Source organism: Chiloscyllium punctatum, chromosome 3 (assembly GCF_047496795.1).
Source record: "Chiloscyllium punctatum isolate Juve2018m chromosome 3, sChiPun1.3, whole genome shotgun sequence".
Classification (NCBI taxonomy): Eukaryota; Metazoa; Chordata; class Chondrichthyes; order Orectolobiformes; family Hemiscylliidae; genus Chiloscyllium; species Chiloscyllium punctatum.
The window spans coordinates 104,712,681-104,738,089 of record NC_092741.1 but is presented as its reverse complement, the minus strand read 5'-3'; the positions used below and the strand labels follow the sequence as shown (position 1 = coordinate 104,738,089).

Below are 25,409 nucleotides of genomic sequence, written 5' to 3'. Positions count from 1 at the left end.
ATAAAAATTAGAATTATAAAATGATCTGTAGTTTTGTCTTGTTTTGTATTTTAAATGTTGATTACTCAACTGAGATCTAAACTGAGACTGTTCTAAAAAGAAGTCATCAGAAATGTAAAGTAATTGAACTGTATATTTTAATGGTCAGTGACAAGAGTAAACGGAGGACCAAAACCGTGAAGAGAAGCTTAGAACCAAAATGGAATCAAACATTTGTCTATTCTCATGTACATCGGAGAGACTTTCGAGAACGCATGTTGGAAATCACACTATGGGATCAGCCTCGAATACAAGAGGAAGAAAGTGAATTTCTCGGAGAGGTAAAAGATGTGCTTTAATTCCTACTATGTCTTTATGCTATAAACAGTCCAGGTAATGATCAGACATTCAGAAGCTGTGTGACTGGAGAATTTTATACACGCAGCAGTATCCAGCTTCAGCTTATCTGCATGGTCTGGTCATCAATCAGGCAAAAATGCCACTTCAGAAACAGGTTATTGGATCTTACTGTTTCCCAAAGGTCTTTGTTTGATCTTGCAGCAAGAATAAATCAGTGATTCTCCATTGCATTTATAATCATAGAATCCCTACAGTGTGGAAACAGACCACTTTGGCCCAACAATTCCACACCGATTCTTTGAAAAGTAACCTACCCAGACCCATTCCCCCCACTCTTTTACTCTACATTTAATCCCTGACGAATGCATCTATTTTATGCATGCCTGAACACGACGGGTAATTTAACATGGCCAATTCACCTAACCTGCACATCTTTGGATTGCAGGAGGAAACTGGTGCACCTGGAGGTAACCCACATAGACATGGGGAATATGCGCAAACTCATACAAACTGTCACCCGATGCTGGAATTGAACTGGGGTCCCTGGGTCTGTGAGGCAGCAGTGCTAACCACTGAGCCAACATGTGCTGCCCTGTTTGTAGACAAAGAAATTTGAGGAAAAATTGGTGTTTATATTAGCACCCTGCAGGATTTCTGAGCATCATTGCAGCCAGTTTGAAATGTAACTGTTGTTATAATGCTGAAATCACAGGAGGCAATTTATGAACAGCAGTTTCCCAACAGATCTGATAATCTTTGTTTTGTAATCTTCATTGAAGGATAAATATCATTCAGAATATGGGGATAAACTCCTTGTTCTTTTTCAATTTGTTAATGCAATGTGGGTATTATTGGCTGGGCCACCCTGAATTGTCCCTCCTTCATTGCCATGGAAAAGGTACATAGAACATAGCACAGGGAAGATGTGTTGGGTAGGCTAGAGGTTATTAACACCGGACGGAATCTATCCCAGGTTGCTGAGGGAGGCAAGAGAGGAAATAGCTGGGGCCCTGACAGATATCTTTGCGGCATCCTTAAATATAGGTGAGCTGCCGGAGGACTGGAAGGTTGCTCATGTTGTCCCCCGTACAAGAAGGGTAATTGGGATATTCCGGGTAACTACAGACCAGTGAGCCTGACATCGGTGGTGGGAAAGTTGCTGGAGAGAGTACTGAGGGATAGGATCTATTTATATTTAGAAAAGAATGGGCTTATCAGTGATAGACAACATAGTTTTGTGCGGGGGAGATCATGCCTTACTAACTTAATAGAGTTCTTCGAGGAAGTGACCAAGTTGATAGATAAAGGAAGGGCTGTTATATACATGGAATTTAGTAAGGCATTTAATAAGGTTCCCCATGATAGACTAATGGAGAAAGTGAAGTCACATGGTGTGCAGGATGTTCTAGCTAGGTGGATAAAGAACTGGTTGAACAACAGGAGACAGAGAGTAGTAGTTGAAGGGAGTTTCTTGAAATGGAGAAAGGTGACCAGTTGTGTTCCACAGGGATCAGTGCTGGGACCACTGTTGTTTGTGATATACAAAAATGATCTGGAAGAGGGCGTTTGTGGTCTGAACAGTAAGTTTGCAGATGACTCGAAGATTGGTAGAGTAGCAGAAATATAAAGGACTGTCAAAGAATACAGGAGGATATAGATAGACTGGAGAGTTGGGCAGAAAAGTGGCAGATGGATTTCAATCCAGACAAATGTGAGGTGATGCATTTAGACAAGATTAATTTGAGAACGAATTATACAATGAACGGAAAAGTTGATGGGCAGAAAGATGTGGGAGTGCAGGTCCATTGTACCCTGAAGGTTGCTGCACAGGTGGATAGAGTGGTCAAGAAGGCATATAGTATGCTTGCCTTCATTGGACGGGGTATTCAGTATAAGAGCTGGCAAGTCATGTTAACATTGTACAAGACATTGGTTCAGCCGCATTTAGAATACTGTGTACAGTTCTGGTTGCCACATTACCAAAAGGATGTGGACGCTTTGGAGAGGGTGCAGAGAAGGTTTACGAGGATGTTGTCTGGTATGGAAAGTGCTAGCTATGAAGAGGGGTTGAGTAGGTTAGGTTTATTTTCATTAGAGAAAAGGAGATTGAGGGGCGACCTGATTGAGGTTTGCAAAATCGTGAAGGGTATAGACAGGGTGATAGAGACAAGCTTTTTCCCAGGGTGAAGAATTCGGTAACGAGAGGTCATGCTTTCAAGGTGAGAGGTGAAAAGTTTAAGGGGGATACATGCAGCAAGTACTTCACACAGAGGGTGGTGGGCACCTGAGATGCGTTGCCAGGAGAGGTGGTAGAGGCAGGCATGGTAGATTCATTTAAGATCTAGACAGATGCATGAGTAGGTGGGGAGCAGAGGGATACAGATGTTTAGGAATTGACCAACAGGTTTAGATAGTACATTTGGATCGGTTCAGGCTTGGAGGGCCGAAAAGCCTGTTCCTAGGCTGTAAATCTTCTTTGATCTTTGTTCTAGTTTAGGCCCTTCGGCACACGATGTTCTGCTGAGCGCTTACCTTAAGCTAAGATCAACCAAACCTATACACCCCTTAAATTACTGCTGTCCATGTACTTGTCCATGAGTCACCTAAATGTCCCTAATGTTTCTGAATCTACTACCAGTACTGGCAGTGCATTCCACGCACCCACCTATACCTTCCTCCAACCACCTTAAAATTATGACCCATGATGACAGCCATTTCTGCCCTGGGGAAAAGTCTCTGGCTATCTACTCTACGTACACCTCTTATTACATTGTACGTCTCTGTCAAGTCACCTCTTTTCATTCTTCTCTCCAGTGTGAAAAGCCCTAGCTCACTCAACCTTTCTTTATAAGACATGACCTCCAATCCAGGCAGCATCCCGGTAAATGTCCTCTGCACCCTCTCTAAAGCATCTATAATCCTTCATAGAATGAGGCGACCAGAACTGGACATAATATTCCAAGTGATTTAACCAGGGTTTTACAGAGCTGCAGCTAAACCTCACAGCTCTTAAACTCAATCCCCCGTTAATGAAAGCCAAAACATCATAGGCCTTCTTAACAACCCCATCAACATGGATAGCAACTTTGAGGGATCTATGTACATGGACACCAAGATCCCGCTGTTCCTCCACTTTATTTTATTAATGACTTGGAAGAGGGAGTCGAAGGGTGGGTCAGTTTGCAGACGATATGAAGATTAGTGGAGTTGTGGATGGTGAGGAGGGTTGTTGTCAGCTGCAAAGGGACTCAGATAATATGCAGAGCTGGGCTGAGGAATGGCAGATGGAGTTCAACCCTGTCAAGTGTGAGGTTGTCCATTTTGGAAGGACAAATAATAATGCAGAATACAGGGTTAAAGGTAGGGTTCCTAGTAAGGTGGAGGAGCAGAGGGTTCTTGGGGTCTATGTTCATAGCTCTTTGAAAGTTGCCACTCAGGTGGATAGAGCTTGTAAGAAGGCCGATGGTGTATTAGCGTTCATTAGCAGAGGGATTGAATTCAAGAGTCGTGAGGTGATGTTGCAGCTGTACAGGACCTTGGTAAGGCCATATTTAGAGTACTGTGTGCAGTTCTGGTCACCTCACTTTAGGAAAGATGTGGAAGCTTTGGAGAGGGTGCAGAGGAGATTTACCAGGATATTGCCTGGAATGGAGAATAGGTCGTATGAGGATAGGTTGAGAGTGCTAGGCCTTTTCTCATTGGAATGGCGAAGGATGAGGTTTATAAGATGATCAGAGGAATAGATAGAGTAGACAGTCAGAGACTTTTTTTCCCTGGGTACAACAGAGTGTTAAAAGGGGACATAAATTTAAGGTGAAAGGTGGAAGGTATAGGGGGGATGTCAGGGGTAGGTGAGAGAGTGGTGGGGGCATGGAATACGCTGCCTGTGGGAGTGGCAGAGTCAGAATCATTGGTGACCTTTAAGCGGCAATTGGATAGGTACATAGGTGCTTAAGCTAGGACAAATGTTCGGCACAACATCGTGGGCCGAAGGGCCTATTCTGTGCTGTATTGTTCTATGTTCTATGTTCTATGTTCCACAATGCCAAGAACCCTGTCTTTAACCCTGTACTCAGCACTCAAATTCAACCTTCCAAAATGAATCACTTCACATTTGTCCAGTTTGAACTCCATCTGTCACTTCTTAGCTCAGCTCTTCATCCTGTCAAGGTCTTGTAGCCTGCAACACCCTTGACACTATCTACGACACCACCGATTTTTGTGTCATCGGCAGACTTACTAACCCATCCTTCCACTTCTTCATCCAAGTCATTTATAAAAACTACAAAGAGCAGAGCTCAAGAACAGATCCCTGCGAGACAGCACTGGTCACCAACCTCCAAGTGGAATATTTTCCATCCGCTTCTCTCTGGTCTTCTTTCGACCAGGAGAAAGTGAGGACTGCAGATGCTGGAGATCAGAGCTGAAAATGTGTTGCTGGAAAAGCGCAGCAGGTCAGGCAGCATCCAAGGAACAGGAGAATCGACGTTTCGGGCATAAGCCCTTCTTCAGCCCATTCCTGAAGAAGGGCTTATGCCCAAAACGTCGATTCTCCTGTTCCTTGGATGCTGCCTGACCTGCTGCGCTTTTACAGCAACACATTTTCAGCTTCTTTCGACCAGCCAATTCTGTATCCAGACAGCCAACTTTCCCTGTATCCAGTACCTCCTCTGAATGAGCCTACCATGGGGAACTTTATCAAATTCCTTACTGAAGTCCACATACACCTCATCCACTGCTCGACTTTCGTCAACTTGTCTTGTCGTATCCTCAAAGAACTCAATAAAACTTGTGAGGCATGATCTGCCCTTCACAAAGCAATGCAGACTATCTTTAATCAAATTATATTTTTCCAAATAGTCATAAACCCTATCTCTCAGAATCCTTTCCAATATCTTGCTTACGACAGGCGTAAGACTGACTAGCCTGTAATTCATGGGATTTCCTTATTCCCTTTCTTGGACAGAAGAACAACATTCACCTCCCTCCAATCATCCAGTCCTACTCCCATGCAGAGTGAGGATGTAACAATTATTGCCAGAGATGCAGCATTTCCATTCCTCGCTTCCCATAGTAACCTTGGATACATCTGGTCTGGCCCTGGCGACTTATCTATTTTGATACTTCCTAGAATTTCCAACACATCCACCTTCTTAATATCAGCCTGTTCAAGCCTATTAACCTGGTCCACAGTGTTCTCACTATCAACAAAATGAATACTGAAGCAAAAAACTCATTTAGAGCCTCCCCTTCCTCTCAAGATTCCAGACGCAAGTTCTTACCACTATCCCTGATCGCCCCTGTCTTTCTGATCATTCTCTTATTCTTTACATAGTGTGTTACCTTCTTGAATTACTGCACTCTTTGGGGTGTAGGAATACACACAATGCTGTTAGGAAGGGAGTTCCAGGAATTTGACCCATTGACACTGAATAAACAGTGATATATTTCCAAGTCAAGGTGAATAGCTTGGAGGGGAGCTTGCAGTTGATGGGGTGTTGAATACATCTGCCACCCTTGTCCTTCTAGATAAAAGTGGTCAACAGTTTTGGAAGAAGAAGCATTGGTGCATTTTCCTTCAAAATACTGCCATGGCCTCTTTTACATCCACAGCGAAGACAACAGAGTCTCTGTTTAGCATCTTTTTCAACAGTAAAGGGTCAATTTTTTCAAGGGATTCTCCTTAGTGGTGTGCTGATTAGTTCAACTATTGCCCAACAATAATGTTGATAATCTACATTTAGTTTAATTAAATTGTTTTCATTGATTTGTTTTATTTCTATAAAACCCCTTCTATAAATGTATCCTCCTTATCACATAACCTTCTAATCCTACATTCTACTCTGAATTAGTTAGTTATCCACCTCTTTCATAGAGTTTGTCTGCAACATTTCAGAGTGGTGTAGACATTGTTGCATTTTTGCAGATCCTTATAGAGTTGGAGACGGCCTTGCTGGATGATGAACCGCACTGGTACAAACTTCAGACGCATGATGTATCTTCACTACCTTTGCCTCAGCCATCGCCATATATGCCACGGCGCCATGTCCATGGAGAAAGCCCTAGTAAAAGGCTACAAAGTAGGTTGTTTATAAATATAGTTTTATCAGTCTTGAGGCTATTTTCTTAAGTAAGCTCACAGCATAGAATACAGCGACTCTTCTATTGATTATGAACTACATTGACTATGACATTTGCTTGAAGTCACTCCGGTAAAATAAAATGACATTTATATTTTCCTAGGCAGGAGACTTTTTCTTTCCTAATCAAAAATGTAATTGTGTTACTGAAAAAAGACCCATTTTGAAGAAGGTTTTTAACTTTCACCAGAATTAAGACAAAAAAACTGATGAAATTTGTCTTTATCAGCAATAGTCAAGCTTTGTACTACCGAATGACTATTAATATTATTATAATTCATTTCTTACAATATTTTAAGAACTGTTAAACAAAGGGATCCAGAAGAAGATACTTGGGTAACAGCACTTAATGTTCACTTGAGATTCCTATCTTGGTTCTTTTAACAATAGATCTAAATTATTTAAATTAATTGTTTTCCAGTTCTGTGGAATTTTAGATAAACACATTGAATACACTTGTGTAATTCAGTTTTGCATTACTACTACATTATTTCAGAAAGCAATTAAATATTAGTTTCTCATTAAGTAAATAATATTGATCTAACTAATAAGTATATTTGTCAGTCTTATATGAGGCTTCTTTTAAACATTCCATGTCAGAGATTTTTTCCATTAATCATCCATGTAGAATCTAGTTAAGGTTTTCTAAAATTCCAAACATATATCAACTTCATTGCTTCAAAATTAGAAATCATGGGACACCAGGTTACACTAAACAGGCTTGTTTAATCACAAGCCTTTGGAGCACTGCTGCTTTATAAGGTGAAATGGAGGGAAGCCGAGAGGCACAGAATTTATATGGAGAGAGATTCCAGGTAACTAAGAATGTCAAATGGTAAATACAAATGCTGTGAGTGGAGTGTCGACAGGCTGAATAATAAGTATTTGCAAGTGACATTGTCAAACAGTGTGAATGAAGTGTCAACAGCTGAATAGCAAGTAAAGGAATGACTGATGATCTAATTAATAATTAGAAAAAGCAAAATGGAATGGTGTTAGAAATAAACCAAATGGCTGGAATAACATGATAGATATAAGAGTTACATGACAAGGGTCTAATCAAACTAACAAATAATTCAAAACTCTATGCAGTGTTTGGATCCAGGTGGATTTTGTTGACTATGAGATCCTTGATTGGAGTTGTTAAGCTGGTTCAATCAGGAAAGCCCTGTCTGACCAATATAACCAGGAGATTTAGAATATCCTCAGTTTAGGGGACTGACTCTGTGCTGGCTGGGCCACAGTCAGTATATTACTGTTACTGTTGGTGTTGATTTCTGCTTCTTTTTTCTGAGTCGGAAACCTGATTTCTGAACTGGCTGAATTATTTAGCCAGTTTGTTAACTGGTATTCCTTTAATGAGGACTGATTTTTAAACTGCCTAATGCACACGATGTGTTTCAGGTGTAACTTAGTTCTCATTATGGGATTGTTGTTTCACTGGCTGGTTATAGCCCGTGTGTTGCTCTTTTCCTTTTTTCACCTTTGAGAAAAGGACAATGCTGACATTGAGGCAGGCCTTGGTTTACTTTGTTTTTTGTATGTATTTTCACTGTTTTTTGGTGTTTGGACTGAGCCCTTGTGGAAAAAAATACATCTTACCAGAAGAGCTATTCCTGTGGGGAGGCCCAGCCCTGGGACTAGGCCTCTGAACATTGAACACCCGTGTGTGTGCTAGGAGGTGAGTACTTGCTGTATCCTGGAGTTTGGGAGAAGACCTTGCCTTTAGGAGTGGACCAAAGCCCTGTGAGTTAACTGCACCTGTACTATGTTCCTGTGAGTGGGCCTGGTTCTCCAGGATGGGCCAGGACACCATGGAGACTGAACAGCTGTGTGCTGTGCATTTGCTGCCTCGAAGAGTGAACTCTGGTTTTTAGCAGTGGACTCTGCAGTTTGGAGTGGAATCCATTTCTGACAATGCACCTTGTAAACTGGAGTGTACTCCGTGTTCCTGGGAATGGACTCTATTTTGAAGACTCTATATTTGGACTCTGTGTACCAGAAAGAACTGTTTTTTTTTGATAATTAACTCTATCATGTTGTTTGTTGGGTCTATCACCTGCACTGTCTTATGTATCCCTGGGTCTGGCAAGCCCTACTGTGAGCTGGGAGGCTCATGGGTCGTCCTGAAAGCTGTCACCCCGAGAGCCATCCTGTGAACCTGAAGGTTGGTAGCCTGTTCCGAAAGCCGGAGGGTAGGCAGGCCACTCTGATGTAGGCCGCCCTGAGAGCCAGAGGTGGGTGAGTGCTGTATCCCGAGAAGGGGTAATCAGGACGGGCTGTCCTAGAGGTGGTCGGAGGTTTATGTGTCAGAGCGGCCGAGAGCCAGAAGGTGCGTAAGGGTCCAGAAGGCTTGTGGGCTGCCCTGCACACTGTCATCCCAGAGGAAAGGGACGGGCTGTCCTAGAGGTGGCCAGAAGGTGTGTCAGGGCAGTCCACAGGCCAGTCGGCACATCGGGGTGGGTAAGATCCCAATGGTACATGGGGCAGACTGAGAGCCGGAAGGCAGGTAGCCGTTCTCAGCGCTGTCACCCGGGCGGGCACCGGGGCGGGCTGTCCTAGAGGTGGTTGGAAGGTGCTGCGGGTGGTTAGTGAAGCCGGAAGGTGGGTCGGCCTTCCTGACGGCTGTCACCCCGAGCGGGCTGTCCTAGAGGCGTCGAAAGGTGTGTCAGGGCAGACCAAGAACTGGAAGGGACATGGGGTGGACCCAGAGCCGGAAGGTGCATAGGGGCAGGCTGCCTTAGAGTGGCCACAAGGTGGGAGGGAACGGGGCTTGCTGGGTCTGTATTGTATGCACTGTTTTTTATGTAATTGGATTGTCTTTTTATGTACAAATGTCATTGTTCCTGTCTTGTAATGTTTGAAACTGGGATTTGAGGTTTGTTCTCATTTCCCTGTAAACTGGTTGAAATGTAGGGTTTGAGGGCCTGGCTTTGCTGCTCCTTTTCCCATGTAAAATTGCTGTTTCTTTGTATACAGCTGTTAATGTTAACTGTTTTTTTTTGTAAACTGTTTTGTAATTGTTTAGTAAAAAATTATAACCAGGGGATTTAGAATATCCTCAGTTTAGGGGACTGGTTGGGTGATATTCTGTGTGTTCCTGCTGCTGTTGGTTTCTGCTTCTTTTGGGGGAACCCGATTCCTAAACTGGCTGAATTATATAACCAGTTTGTTAACCGGTATTCCTTTTATATTGAGGACTGATTTTTTTTTCAAACTGCCTGATCTTCATAGTCAATGTGTTTCAGTGTAACTCCATTCTTATTAGGGGATTGTTCTTTCACTGGCTGTTTTACAGTCTGTATGTTACTCTTTTCTCTTTTACTTTGTTCATTTCTCAATGTTGATTTTGTGTTAGGGCTGAAGCCCTTGCATTCTGGTTTTCTTTTTTTTAATGTGTTTTCACTTTGGTGTTTAGACTCTGCCTCTGTGAGAAAATGCATCTTTCTAGATGTACTGTTCCTCTGGGTAATCCTGGCCCTTTGTTGGTGGACTAGGCCTCTGTAAAGACTGAACGTATGAGTTGTGCTGTGAGGTGAGCACTTGATGTATCCTAGAGTTTGGGAGTTGACCCTGCATTTGGGAGTGGATCAAACCCCTGTGAGTTAACTGTACTTTTAACAATGTACTGTGGGCCCGGTTCATCAAGGATGGGCCAGGACTCTATGGAGACTGAACACCTGTGTGCTGTGGAGGTGTGCATTTGCTGCCTTCAGGAGTAGACTCTGCCCTCTGTTGTGGACTCTGTTTTTAGTAGTGGACTCGATTTCTGACAACGTACTTTGTCCACTGAAGTGGACTCTGATCCTGGGAATGGAACCTACATTTTGAAGAGAACAGTTTATGGTAATGGACTCTGTACGCTGATAATTGACTCTGTCATGTTACTTGTTGGGGTTATCACCTACACTGCATTGTGTGTCTCTGGATCTAGCATGCCTCAATGTGAGCTGGGAGGCTCAAGAGGTTGTCCTGAGAGCCAGAGGGTGAGTAGGCTGTCCTGTGAACCTGAAGGTTGGTAGGCTGTCCTGAAAGCTGGAGGGTGGGTAGGCCAACCTGATGCTGGTTACCCCGAGAGCTGGAAGGTGGGTAGGCTATTCTGGGTGCTGTTGTCCTGAGAAGGGGTGATCGAGACAGGCTGTCTTAGAGTTGTTCGGAAGGTGTGTCAAAGCAGCTGAGAGCCAGAAGGTGCATAGGGGCAGGCTGAGGTTCGGAAGGTTTGTGGGCTGCCCTGTGTGCCGTCGTCCCAGGGAAAGGGACGGGCTGTCCTAGAGGTGACTGGAATGTGTGTCAGGGTAGGCCACAGGCCCGATGGTACATAGAGGCAGACTGAGAGCTGGAAGGCGAGTAGGCTGTCCTCAGCACTGTTACCCTAGGCAGCTACTAGGGCAGGCTATCCCTGAGGTGGCTGGAACATGCGAAGGGCTGTTGGGGTAACTGGAATGTAGGTACACCATGCTGACTGACGTCGTCCTGGGGTGGGGGTGGGGGTTGGGGGAGTTGGGGAAGCAGGACTGGTGTCCTATAGGTGGTGGGAAGGTATGTCAGAGTGGACCGAGAACTGGAAGGGGCATGGGGTGGACTGAGAGCTGGTAGGGGTGGGCTGCCATAGATTGGCTGGAAAGTGGTGTTGATGGGGATCTGTATTTTATGCACTTTTTAATGTAATTGGACTGTCTTGTATATACTAACTATATTTTTGTAATGGAGGAAAGTGGGATTTGAGGTGTGTCCTGATTTGCCTGAAAACTGATTGAATGGTTGGGTTTGGGGCCCCCCCCCTCGCTCACCCTGTCTTGTGCCCTTGGGTCTGGCAGGCCCTTACTGTGAGCTGGAAGGCTTGTAGGATGTCCTGAAAGCTGTCACCCTGAGAGTCAGAGGGTGGGTATGCCATCCTGTGAACCTGAAGGTTGATAGGCTGTTCTGAAAAAAGATGGTGGGTAAGCCACCCTGATGCTGACCGCCCTGAGAGCAGAAGGTGGTCAGACCATTCTCAGTGCTGCCCACCTGAGAAGGGGTGATCAGGACGGGCTGTCCTAGAGGTAGTCAGAAGGTGTCAGAGGAGCCAAGAGCTGGAAGGTGCGAAGGGACAGGCCACGATCCAGATAGTGCACCGAGCTGTCCTAGAGGTGGCTAGAAGGTGTTCATGCAATCCACAGGCTGGATGGTGCATCAGGGTGGGTGGGAGCCCAATGGTACGTAGGGGCAGACTGAGAGCTGGAAAGTGGGTAGGCTGTCCTCAGCGTTGTCACCCCGGGCAGGGACGGTGGAGAGGGGGAGTGGCTGTCCTAGTGGTGGTCGGAAGGTGCGAAGGGTAGTGAGGGAAGCCAGAAGGTGGATAGGCTGTCCCGACCGCTGTCGTCCTGGGGGGTTTGGGGAAGTAGGATAGGCTGTCCTAGAGGTCATCAGAAGAGTCTGAAGGAGCAGGATGTGGACAGAGAGCCCGGAGGGGCGTGCTGCCTTAGAGTGGCCAGAATGTGAGAGGGACAACTCATTAGGGAACTGTTGTTTCACTGGTTGGTTACAGCCTGTGTTACTCCTTTCTCTTTCTCTTTGAGAGGACAACTATGCTGATTTCAAAGCAGGGCTCAGCCCTTACACTCTGGCTTTCTTTCTTTTGAATGTGTTTTCAATTGTTTGGTGTTTGAAGAACTCTTGTGAGAAAATACATCTTTCCAGATGAGCTGGCCTCGTATGTGTAGACCTGGCCCTTTGTGGGTGACTAGTCGTCAGTAAAGACTGAATACTTGAGGTGAGCAATTGCTGCATCCTGGAGTGGACCAAACCCCTATGCATTAACTGCAGCTTCACAGTGTACTGTGAACCTGAGTGGGCCTGGTTCTCCCTGGAAGAGCCGGGCCTATATGGAGACTGAACACCTGTGTGTGCGTGCTGGGAGGTTAACATTTGCTACATCCAGGAGTTTGTGCGTGGACTCTTTGTGCTGGAAACTGTATTGAGGATTTTGAAATGTTACTGTATGTGGGTTTGTAATTGAGTGAGTGGGCTAGTCAGGATGTGGGGTGGCTGGGAGCTAGAGGGTCAATGATCACCTTGGGGGAAAGCAGGCTGGGGTGGGGGTGTGATCTGTTAGTATGCAGGGTGGCCATAGGAAAGCTGGTCAGGAGAGGGGCAAACAGTATGCATGCTGGCTGGAGTGTTGATGACAGGCCTGAAGGAAAGTGGGCTGGGAGGAGCCTGTCAGTACGCAGGGTGGGCAGGGCCAGGCAACTGATAGCATCCTCGCAGGAAAGCAGTATAGGGCTGTCTGGTCAGTACGTGGGGAAGCTGAGCCAGGTGGCTGATGGTAGTCCGTAGGAAGGCTGACTGGGGGCAGGACTGGTCAGTACGCAGGGAGGCTGGGAACCGGATAGGCGATGGCCGGTCTGTAGGAATGCTGACCAGGAGAAAGGGTCAGTCAGTATGCAGGGCTGGGTGCTGGAAGGCCAACAGCCTGACTGTAGGAAAGCAGGTTTGGTTAGTACATGGGGTGACTGGGAGCTGGTGGCTGACCACTGTTCCAGAGGAAAGTGGGCTGGGGAGGGTCAGTCAGAAACTGGAAGGCCAGCAACCAGTTCATAGGAAAGTGGCCTGGGGTAGTTTGGTCAGTACGCAGGGCGACTGGGAGCTGGGTGGTCTATGACCAGCTTGGAGGAAAGCAGGCATGGGGAAGGTCAGTCAGTACGTAGGGCAGCTGGAGATGAGAAGGCCGAATGTCCTGCAGGAAGGCTACCCAAGGACGGTCTGATCAGTATGTGGTGTAGATGAGTGTCGGGTGTCTTTTGTTTTTACAGCTATATTGTGTCTGTGTTCTATGCACTTTCTGATTTGATTGTTCTGTCTTGTCTGTGTTTGTTACTGTTATCTTTGTGATAAATGGAAGTGGGATTTGAGGTTTGTCCTCATCTCCTTGAAAACTGGTTGAATGATGGGGTTTGGGGTTAGCTTTAGCTTTGCCCCTTCCCCTATAAATGTTTTTTTGTTAACTGCTGCTTTGTTTATTAACTGTCTTGTATTTTGTATTGATTCATGAAATAAAAAAATAGGAGAAGGTGTGTCGGGGTGGGCCGGAAGGGATGGAGAGATGGCCAGAGCTGGAAGGAGCATAGGGGCAGGCTGCCTTATGGTTGGAGGTGGGAGGAGTGGGTTTGCCAGGGGTGTCTGAGTTCTATTCACTTGTTTTTGATTGGACTAACTTGTAGGAGTTTGTTACAGTTTCCTTTCTGACTGAAGGTGGGATTTGAGGTTTGTCCTCATTTCCCTGTTAACTGCACGGTGGGTTTTGGATTTGACCTTGCTGCCCCTTCCCCTGTAAGTAGCGGTCTTTTGTGAAACGATACTTATTATTAATTAACTGTTTGCATTTTGTACCCTTTCTGTAAAATAAAGTAAAAGAAAGCTATAACCAAGAGATTTGCATTCTCGTCAGTCCAGGGGACTGACTCTGAGCTGACTGGCCACAGCCAGTGTACTGCTGTTTTTTTTTGATAACTGATTCCTGAACTGGCTGATCTAAACAGCCAGTTTGTTACTGGTGTCCTTTTTTTTTATGTTTGGGACTGACTTTTGAACTGGCAGATCTTCATAGTCAGTGTTACTGGTTTTCAGTTCTCAACAGGGAACAGGTTTCCTGGCTGGTTGTAGCCTGTGTTTTGAGCAAGGACAATGCTGATTTTTGTGGCAGGGCTTATCTCTGAACTCTGGTTTTTAGCATCTTCACTTTTTTTTTGCATGTGTTTTCACTGTTTGGTGTTTGGAGGCCCTGTGAGTCAACCACATTTTCACAAATGAACTCTCACTCTGAGTAGGCCTTGACCTCTGTGGATGGACCGTAGAGACTGAGCACCTGAGTGTGTGCTGTGAGGTGAGCATTTGCTGCCTTTGGGAGTGGATTGGGCCCCTGTGTTTTACTGCACCTTTTACAATGAACTATCAGTGTGTGTGTGAGTGGGCCTGAGCCTCTTTGGATGATATCGGCCTCTGTAGAAGCTGAATGCCTGTGTGCGCAATGGGGTGTGCCTTAGGGAGTAGGCTCTGCATAGTGGAGTGGACTCTGCCTTTGGGTGTGGACTTTGTTTATGGTAATGGACTTTGTATATTGGAGTAAACTTGGTTTTGGTAATGGATTCTGCTTTTTTTGCAGGTGATAAAACCAACCAGCATTGTGTGTTGTATATCCCTGGGTCTGGCAGGCCTTACTGGAGAACCAGAAGGTCCATAGGTCATCTAGAGGGTGGGTAGGCCATCCTGTGAACCAGACAGTGAGTAGGCAGCCCTAAGAGCTGGAAGGTGGGTAGGCCATCCCAATGCTGATTGCCCCAAGAGCCAGAAGGTGGCTAAGTATTCCTGAGGACCACTATACTGAGGAGGACTGGACCAGTTGTCCTAGAGGTGGCCGTAAGATGTGTCAGGGCAGACTAAGCGCCAGAAGGCGTGTGGGTCATCCTGAGTGCCGTTGCTCTGAGAAGGTACCAGGACAGGTTGGCCTAGTGGTGGCTGGAAGGCACGTAGGGCAGACCAAGAACCTAATTTGTAGTGGTAGACCAGGAAGCTGGAAGGTGGGTAGGCTGCCCTGATCGCTGTCATCCTGGGGCAGTAACGGGACGAGCTCTCCTAGAGGTGGCTGGAAGGTGCAATTGAGCAGTTAGGATAGACTGAGCCAGAAGGGGTATAAAAGCGGGATGCCTTTTAAGTGGTCAAAAGATTGGAGGTGTGGGCTATTTGCTGTTTTACCACAGGCATGTGGGTGATATGCACTATTTTGTTGTTCGGTTGATCAGATTGTTTTGTAAGTGACTGTGTCTGTTTCCTCTTCCAAGAGTTATGCTGGGATTTGGGGTTAGTCCGCATTTATTGTGAATTCTGTACTTTGCTATCTTAACAGGGGAAAGGATGGCAAAACAGTAAATTGTTTATTGTAAACTGCTGTTTATTCACTGACGCTTTTTACTAAACATATAAAAATACGAAAATAACCAGGAGACTTGATCTCCTCAGATCACCATGTTATTTTGTACTGTTACAACAGCCATGGTAGCCATTGAGTACAAAATCATAGGCTGTCGTGTGATCTTATGAGACACAGACCATCCACTGTTTGAGTTCAGGAGGCCTTGCAGGACTTATACACTTAACAGTAAGGTCCTTGGGAGTGTTGCTGAACAAAGATGCCTTTTGAGTGCAGGTTCATAGCTCCTTGAAAGTGGAGTCGCAGGTAGATAGGATAGTAAAGAAGGCATTTGGTATACTGTTTTTTATTGGTCAGAGTATTGAGTGCAGGAGTTGGGAGCTCCTGTTGCGGCTGTACAGGATATTCGTTAGGCCACTGTTGGAATATTGTGTGCAATTCTGGTCTCCTTCCTATCGAAAAGATGTTCTGAACCCTTTCAAGTTTCACAAAAGATTTACAAGGATGTTGCCAGGGTTGGAGGATGTGAGCTGAACAGGCTGGGTTTTCCTCCCTGGAGTGTCGGAGGCTGAGAGGTGACTTTTTAGAGGTTTACAAAATTGTGAGGGGTGTGGATAGGATAAATAGGCAAAGTCTTTTCCCTGGGGTCGAGGAGTCCAGAACTAGAGGGCATAGGTTTAGGGTGAGAGGGGAAAGATATAAAAGAGACCTACAGGGCAACTTTTTCACACCAGGGTGGTAAGTGTATGGAATGAGCTGTTAGAGGAAGTGGTGGAGGCTGGTACAATTGCAACATTTAAAAAGGCATCTGGATGGGTATATGAATAGGAAGGGCTTGGAGGGATATGGGCCAGGTGCTGGACGTGGGACTAAATTTGGTTGGGATATCTGGCCGGCATGGACAGGCTGCACCGAAGGGTCTGTTTCCATGCTGTACATCTCTATGACTCTGACTTTGAATGATCTGTGCTCTCATCCTGGTAAAAACAATAACTGCAGATGCTGAAAACCAAATACTGGATTAGCGGTGCTGGAAGAGCACAGCAGTTCAGGCAGCATCCAAGGAGCAGCGAAAGCGACGTTTCGGGCAAAAGCCCTTCATCTTTATTCCTGATGAAGGGCTTTTGCCCGAAACGTCGATTTTGCTGCTCCTTGGATGCTGCCTGAACTGCTGTACTCTTCCAGCACCACTAATCCAGTATGTGCTCTCATCCTGCCTATTCCTTGCACGGGAGACTTCTGATGAAGATACATAAAGCTAACGTACCTGGCTATCTCAACATATCAGGCAGTGGGACCCTGTGTGAGAACCTCTCTGACTATGTCAAGTATCTTGAAACCCATTTGCACTTGCTGCCACTGTGACAGAATCACTGCAATAGCCTCAGTACTCAACACCAACAAAGACTTTGTTATTTAGACTGTTGACACTGCATGCTCACTAATGTGTATTTGTCTTTTTAATGCTCTTAATTACCTGGGATTATCTTGCCACTTTCTCACTTCACAAATTCTATGCCTATGCACCTCCTTCCACTTCACCTGATGAAGGAGCAGTATTCTGAAAGGTTGTGACTTCTGACTTTATACACCCCAGTCCAACACCAGCATCTCCACAACTTGATTACTGGAGTTGTCAAAGAAATGCAGCCTCTTATTTTGCCCCTTTCCTTGCCCTTGCTAATGAACCACAATGGTTCATTTTGCCTTCGCACAATTTACAATTGTGTTCCAACCTTACACTATTAACACTATTTTGATCACTTTCCATTTCTTGGGAGTCTTGCCAGTTTATTTTTTAAAATCTGTTTATTTTGATTTTTGCATTTACTTTTTTTTATCCGTAGTCCTGTTTGTTTAGTCCCTCCACTTGGTAGTTCTGAGTTGTTGACTTTGTCTCTCAAAATTGAGTTATATCATTGGCTTAAGTTAGTCTAAACTAATACTTTGAATTTAAGCTAGTTCCAGTATTCAGATCATAAATAAACATCTTTGAAAAGAAGAGAGCATGTTACAGAGCAGGCTAGATTTCTGGATGGACCACACAATTTGAACTGATTGACTGATTTACGCAAATTTAACCATATCTGGAAATCCTGAAATTTATTTGCCCAATGTTACTGAAGACCTGTATTTTTATGCTGATTGTGTGTGAGAATGCTAAGTGATCATTAAGCTGCTGCTATTATCAGCATTCAAGGTTCTGGGTTATGAATTAGTCTAATTTAATGAAATACACTGGGGAGAAGTGTCTATTTTCATCAAAAAAGTAACTATGAATACGAAGAATCCATTCACGCTTCACTTTTTTGAGAAACTCGCCAAATAATAATCAAGGAAAAAGTGCTAATAATGAGGAAATACAAACAGAAGTAGATAAACTGCACAGTGGGTCAATGACTGAGAAAAAAGCCAAATTGTCAAAGGTCACAGTGGCTCAGTGGTTAGCACTTCTGCCTCACAGTGCCAAAGACCTGGGTTCAATTCCTACCTTGGGTTTCTTCCACATGCTCCAATTTCTTCCCATAATCCAAAAGATATGTGGGTCAGATGAATTGGCCATCCTAAATTGCCCATACCTGTTTCCATACTGCAGGGAATCTAATCTAATCACTTTTTTTCTCTCTTTTGGTCACAGTTTGATTAGCTGTGTGCTTTTTGCTGTTTGTTTCCATAGCTAAAATATAGAACTATAAAAGTTGTAAGAAGTGATGATCTTAAACAAAGTCAATAGAAAATCCAACTCAACACATTGATCTGAAAACATGAATCATGTTTTCATCTGAAAAATGAAAACATGTCATCAAACTAATTCAATACTAGTATCAACCTGCTGAATTCTATCATCACCTACCATTGGTCGTTTGGAGCCAGCAGAAATCAAAGGATATTCTGAATGCTGTAGTGAATTTTGTACCCGTACTCCTTCCTCAGAGCCTGCTCCACCTATCATTTTGTTGTGTATGTCCTACATAATTTCTGGTTGTTAAATGGATGACCGATCAAGTGTGAAAGTTCACGTGCACAATTTTCCAGTATGTACTCCCAGAGGATCTGACCCCATTCACCATGATTTAGCTTTGCTATAGTTAGTCTGTCATTTTTCAATGTCCAAACTGAGAAGAAGACATCCTGATTGGTTACGGGCATGTGTCTTATTTTCGTTATGTATAACAATCTGACCTTGTGGAGAGAGAATAATAAACTGTTTTGTTAACAATATAGATTTACTCATTCCAATGGCCAGGTCATCTTTTGGAGCAGGGTAAATTGGAGCTGCATGTCGGACTGTGCAGAATCCCTGATTCTATGGAATGCTCCAAAAGTTTCTTTATTCAGAGTATTTGGAGTGTTCTGATACACTTAAATCTGAACCCGGAAGAAAATGGGAGTATTAAAAACCTACCTGACAACCTGGGAGATAATAATCAAACTGAACATCAGGTCACCACTGACCTCCCCAACTACATCCCTCAACCCTTTACGACCTTGACAGTGCCCTCCCCTATTCTGAGACAACTGCTTAAATACCCGGGCCATTAGTTCAGATTTCTTTTTTTGTTGCAAAGAGAATAAAACATGTTTTTATTAAAAATATAGATGAATTCACTATTGTTTAATTTTCCAGATTGCTTGTTTTCTGACTCACTATCTATTCTACCACTTAAAACATTTTTTTTACTTTACGACAGCTCATTGATCGTAACTTAGTTGAATAAACCCTAGAATCGTAACATTTGACTCCAATTCCAGAATTACGTTTGCTATCAAGTAGTTTACAGGATGGAAGATTTACATAAATATGTTATATTCAGCTGTTTTTTTGCTTTGTTTCTATTATCATGAATTCCAATATTAAGAATTATGGATTTTACCATGAGTGTTAATGAGCCCACATGCATAGCTGTTTTGTTTGTTCCATCATTACCCAGGATCTCATCGAATCAGTGATAGTGACATCTCAGATTATGATGTTGATGATGGTATTGGAGTGGTCTTGTCAGGTGGGTGGGTGGCAGAACATCGCCTAATATATTTGCATTTAGAAATTGCTTTTGATGTGGGGCTCTAGCAGGAGGTCAGTACCATTCCCAGGAGCAGATACAATGAATCTGCTAGCTGTCACAAATAGATTTAGCTGTCTAAAGGCACAAACTCGTTGGTTGAGGTTTAACCAATAGTTCTTAGCAGCAACACTTATTCTGCAAATTACACTTATTCAGAAATAGTTTTTTTCCTAGTTCATTCAAGATGAAATGTATGTCACTTTTAAAACAAAATGGTGCACAGCTAGTTCTGAGTATCTGGCATGAGACACACTTTGTTAGTGCAATTGCAGTTTGCATTTTCAGTTACTTTTGCATCAAAACAAAATGCAGCATAAGTCCTTCTGTCTAAGATTTTCTGATTAGCTTGGACTGCTTGGGATGGCAATGTGGCTCAATGGTTAGCATTGCTGCCCTACAGCCCCAGGGACTGTGGTTCGATTCCACCCTCAAGTGCCTGCCTTTGTGGAGTTTGCACATTCTCCACCTGTCTATATGGGTTTCTTTCCATTGCTCTGGTTTCCTCCCATAGTGCAAAGATGTGTAGGATTGACCATGCTAAATTGCCCATAGCCTACACATCACTGGGCACTATGTGAATTAGCCTTGGGTTACACCTGAAATGCTGACTTCTCCACATCCTTATACTGCCTGGCTTTCTGTATTCTTCCGGCTTCCTGTTTGTCTCCCTTGGGTTATAGCGCCTGTAGTTTTTTTTTGTCTTTAGCCTTGGAAAGTGCAGGGTTACATGAATAGGGTGGGGTGTGCCTCTGCTTGGGATGCTGTAAGGCTTAGTGTGGACTCAATGGGCTGAATGACTTGCTTTCACACTAAGGATTTTACGAAAGATTTAGATCCAATTGTTTTAGCTTGATACCATAGGGCTGAAAAAGTAATCGGCTGAAGTGTCTCAAAGATGTTCAACGAGCCTCAAGCATGAATTCACTTGTGATACACAAAAGTAATCTGTTGCTTTATGCAAATTTCAGTATGTATCTTTGATTAGGATTCATAATTTTCAGGTTATGTCATATTTTGAATTTGAAGCAGCTCTGAACAAAATCCTCAAGCCAAAATGCTTGCATCAAACATTCTGCCTGATTTGCGTTTACCAGAGACAGTATTTTGTGGAGAAATTGGAGAAAAAAAATGTTTAATCTATGTTATCTATGTCTCCATCCTCCTTTCAGTTCAAGATTAATGCAGTCATTTGTGCATGACACAGAAATTGGGATTAAGAGGGAAAGAAAAGTGGCTGCATGCCTAAAACCAAATTAAACTGTAGAAGATTCTGGTAACTTTAGGTTTATCAACTGGATCCATGTTATTTGATTAAATCCTAAAATTAGAATTATAATTTAACTCTGTTTCAAGTACTTTTTTGGGTTAAATAGCATCAAAGTTACCACTTTTCTTTACTGTCGTCTTTTTCTTTTGTTTCTTCATTAATTTCTATTGGAAGGGTTTTATTTCGTTTCACCCCACTTCAAAACCTCCTGCATAAGTAGTCATAGAAGGTTTACAGGAGCAGTCCCTGTTTTTCTATCACTTCATGGCAAACAGCTTGGATTGTAATTGATACCTCTGTATAGCAGGGATGGAGATTAATGATTAATCAGGTTAAAGCCTGCATGCTATATTGAGACACTATGACATTTAAGGATAAGAACCTGCAAGTAAGGCCCAACAAGTTTGTCTGTAAAATTGACACCAAGCTTCCAATTGCCTGTCATTTCAAAACATCACTGTCTTCCCATGCCAACACTTGTTGCAGTCATGCTGCAATGTTCCAGGAAGCTTCAGCACCTAATCTCCAAAGACCATTTAATTTTCTGCTTGGGGACCCTGAAGTCTCTAAAATGCAACATCAAGTCCAATAACTTAAGAAACTGATTTTGTCCTTCCTTGCTTTTTACCTGCCACTATACCTGTTTCCTGTCATACATGGGTTGCTTTCAACACAGCCAACTCTCCTGCTCTCAACTCTCCTTATCACTTAATTTAGCTTTTCTTCAGTCCTGGCTTACTATCTGCAATACATTCATCCCCTTTCTTTTATCTTTCCCTCTGTCTGGGCTCTGTTTCTATCTATCTGCTCATTACTTCTTGCTTCACCTCATCTTCAGCATCACTACATTTTTCCTAGCTGCTAATCAGTTCTAATTAAGCATCACTGGACTCGCTAATTTTGATTTCTCCCCACAGATACTGCCAGACCTGCTGAGTTTTACCAGCAATTTCTGATTTTGTCCTATGTCTGTGTTTGTGAGAGACAGCACCCATATTTATTTGTCATCTTACCATATCAATTGTTGTTTCAATGCCAATGTACTCAACAATCTGTTTCTGGAAAAACTTACACAGTCTGGCTCAGCAACCTTTCTTGATAACTTTTTCTGCAATTCTCTTGCACTTTGTGTAAATATTAATTCTGCTCTGCTAATTCCCAATATTATAATGCTAATGGCAGTTGATTTACTTAGGATAAACCAATTAGAAAATCTGACTATTGAGTTCAACTTCAGTTTGTACGTCACACCAAGTTGTGATTCTTGTCGTACCAGTCCTTCAGATTACTCAGCAAATTCCTTGAGTGAACTTTGTTAATTCCTTGCTGTAATTTCAATTCATTTGAAAACCTCAAAGCGTTTCATTGCAAAGGAAGCAAACTTTGAACTCATTGCTACACACTTCGTAAGACTTTTGTTTCATTTTTATTAAGTTTTCATGAAATTATAACCTGAGGACTAGGGACAATTAAGTGAAGTATTAAACATTCAGAATTGCTTAAATATCCATGACTCTAAATTTACAGTAATTTAGAATACAGGAAACAATCATGTTTTGCAGTAAGCCATGCATGTCCTCTCATTGACAGTCAGAGGGAGACTGAGAGACCGAGAGTGCTTTGATTGGACAAAGGAAGCTTTGTGTTTTCATTAACATTTCCAATTTGAGAGATCCATGATAGTCTTTTTACTTCCTAATTAAATCAATACTTGCTCCATGTAAAATAAAAAATACTTCTCGAAATAAATTTCATTGTATAACAATCTGGGACTCTAGCCAGATAGATTAGTTTGTGATGAAATCTGTGGCCATGAGTGTCAGTCTTATATTATGCAGGGTAATAATCCTATATTTGTAGCTAACTTGCAGAATACAGGATCACTTGCACAAATAAATTGCTGTGCAATAAGAGTGATTATTTATAGGCAAGATGATGACTAAATTTTAATCCACTAATTCCCTAACTGCCTTCCTGCTTGAGCTCCACAGATGAACTGCTGTAAAGCAGCATATGCCCTTTAGATATGAGATTTCTGAGTGACTGCAACTCGCATGGCTTTGCTTTACCAATGTAGATGTTTGCATGGCCTCTGGGCTTGTTCATGTTTGAAACAAAAACTGGTTGCATTAGTCATAATAGTACATATTGAACATATGTCATACCACTACAGTACTTTGTTTTGGTTACAGGCTGTTTTAATGCTTATGGTTTGCATGTATTTCAAGTAGTGTCTCATAACTTAAAAGACAAAAGTGATGACCAGAAAGGAAGGTTGAATGAATCACACTTTTAAGTCCTTGTTTCATTGCAGTTTGGCTTTATATTTGCAACAATGCTAGTGTTGACCAATGTTTTGCTAACAAACATTAATACTTCCATTTTTTTTTTGTTTTTGGCATCTTAACCAACAGATTATAGGGCTAACAGTAGAGAAAGTAGATCAAGCACATTAACCGTCCCAGATCAGCAGAGAACCCCCCACCATCGTTCACGTTCTGTCTCTCCTCACCGTGGTGATGACCAGGGCAGGACCCGGTCACGTTTACCCAGTGTCCCACTGCAGAGGTGTGTTTTTGTTCTTCACAAATGCTGGTTTAATTTGATAAAATGTTGGGCTGAAAGTGGTTAATTTTTAACCTTCACTTCTCCTGTTTGTCAGTGCAATAGTTTTGTCTGATTGAAAGCGGGAGGTAGCTTGCATGGAATTTCAGGAGCATTGGATAAAGGCAAATATTGTTTTGGGTTTTGTGCTTAAAATTGATTTCCAGGTCTTGATGGTTTTCCAGAGAAAATGTTGATGCTTGATTATTATGATAATCTTCTTCATACTTAGGAGTTTAGATGAAATCCATCAAAGTCGTCGTTCTCGTTCCCCTACACGATACCAAGATGCCTCTCGCAGTCCAGTCGAATGCAGGCCCAGGGACATGGACAGTTATTACACCTATGAAAGAGACAGGTACAATTTTCAACATAATTACTCCATTCCCTTTTTCTTTTACATGGAATTGAAATTTAAAGGTTAACATCTTGCTGGTATTTTCATTTTGATGTTTGAAAATAATCCCAGTGATCTGAACTTCCACTTCTGCGACAATATTTTTAAAAGGGATTGAGTTATAAAGTCTGTGAATCTTTGAGTAGCAGAAGGCTATTTTAAATTTGACCTTTTTTGATTTTAGTTTGTGATAAACTCCAGTACACTATTTGACTGATTTTACAGTTCTCTACTTTCCTTTGTTCTCCTCTTGTAAAATGAAGATTAAACACACTTCTGGAAAATTAATGGTGAGTGAATGCAACTGTCAATATCTGTCCAGATGCATTACATTCTGTGCCATACCATGGGTGCTGTGCTCTGCTTCTCTTCCCTGCACATGCCCCAACCGCAAATCCATGCCACAAGCATCCCAACTTGCTGTCCCCACTAAAATTTTAATGGTAGCAGGTAAGACATTAGAAAGCCAACCTCCCTCTGATCAGCCATGATGTGGAGGTGCCAGTGTTGTCCCTCTGAGTAAATTCTGGTCCTTAAATTGATGGTCACATCAGGACCTTGACCTTTTACCTGCAGTGGGAGACCCAGGACCAGCTTGGTATATACCTCACTGTGATGGCTGAGGAGGACACTGATCAGGGCAGCCTCTATGATGTGTCCCCTGGGTCCATCAGTGGCTTCCAACCCCAAGGGATGTGCCTGCTCCTCTTATGTGCTATGACAAGCAAGCTGCACCATTAGATTTTTTTCTGGCTATTCTCAGGTGATGGCTATCCCATCTTAAACCAGTTAATGGCATTAAATGGAACAGGGAAAGCTAGACTCATTCTCAACCTATTTATTGAAAAGCCATGATGTGGAGGTAATAGTGTTGGACTGGGTTGGACAAGGTCAAAAATCACATGACATTAGGTTACAGTCCAATGGGTTCAGTTGAAAACACTAGCTTTTGGAATACTGCTCCATCAAGTGCTAGTGCTGAGAAGGTATTCCCATGGCACTAGGGTGATTAAAAGCCCAGTAATGTGTAGTGATAAAGAGATATACCAAGTTTGGGATTTGGCTCAAATTGCTCGGCAAGTAACAATCTGAGATTCATTTGGACCTGTCTGGGTGCTGAATTGAATTGAATTTGTCGCTTGTACCGAGGCACAGTGAAAAGCTTTGTCTTGCAAGCAATATTGGCAGATCACATAGTTAAACAGTGGCAAAAGCCAAAGCACAGGTACAGGCAAATACTAAGTGTTTTTGAGATCATTCAGTATTCTAACAACAGTAGGGTAGAAACTGTTCAAAACTGGCTGGTGCATGTGTTCAAGCTTCTGTACCTTCTCCCCGATGGTAGAGATTATAGAATAGCATTGCCAGGATCGGATAGTTCTTTGAGAATGCTGGTGGCCTTTCCTTGATAGCGGACCTGGTAGGTGGATTCTATAGATGGGAGATTGGTCTTTGTGATTGCCTGGGCTGAGTTCACCACTCTCTGTTATCATCTCCGATTTTGAATGGTACAGTTGCCATACCAGTTAGTGACACATCCAGACAGAATTCTCTCGATGGCGGACCTATACAAGTTGGCAAGGGTATTCACCATCATGCCAAATTACCTCAGCTTCCTGAGAAAGAAGAGACATTGGGCACTGTTACCAGTATGTCCACTTGAACAGTCCAACAAAACTTGATGACA

The 25,409-nt window shown here is 43.2% G+C and overlaps 1 protein-coding gene across 12 annotated transcripts in view; it reads left to right on the top strand.

The window, feature by feature from the left end:
- Nucleotides 1-25,409, top strand: part of rims1a (regulating synaptic membrane exocytosis 1a) — an 879,579-nt gene that overhangs the window by 586,685 nt on the left and 267,485 nt on the right. For 10 of the 12 annotated variants that reach the window (XM_072557828.1, XM_072557837.1, XM_072557845.1 and 7 more), the window contains 5 exons: nucleotides 149-320; nucleotides 6,266-6,419; nucleotides 19,320-19,391; nucleotides 23,136-23,289; nucleotides 23,558-23,683. In XM_072557828.1, coding sequence (XP_072413929.1) covers nucleotides 149-320; nucleotides 6,266-6,419; nucleotides 19,320-19,391; nucleotides 23,136-23,289; nucleotides 23,558-23,683 — 678 coding nt within the window. The remainder of the gene's footprint in view (nucleotides 1-148; nucleotides 321-6,265; nucleotides 6,420-19,319; nucleotides 19,392-23,135; nucleotides 23,290-23,557; nucleotides 23,684-25,409) is intronic. The other 2 variants (XM_072557881.1, XM_072557923.1) reach the window with 1 other exon arrangement.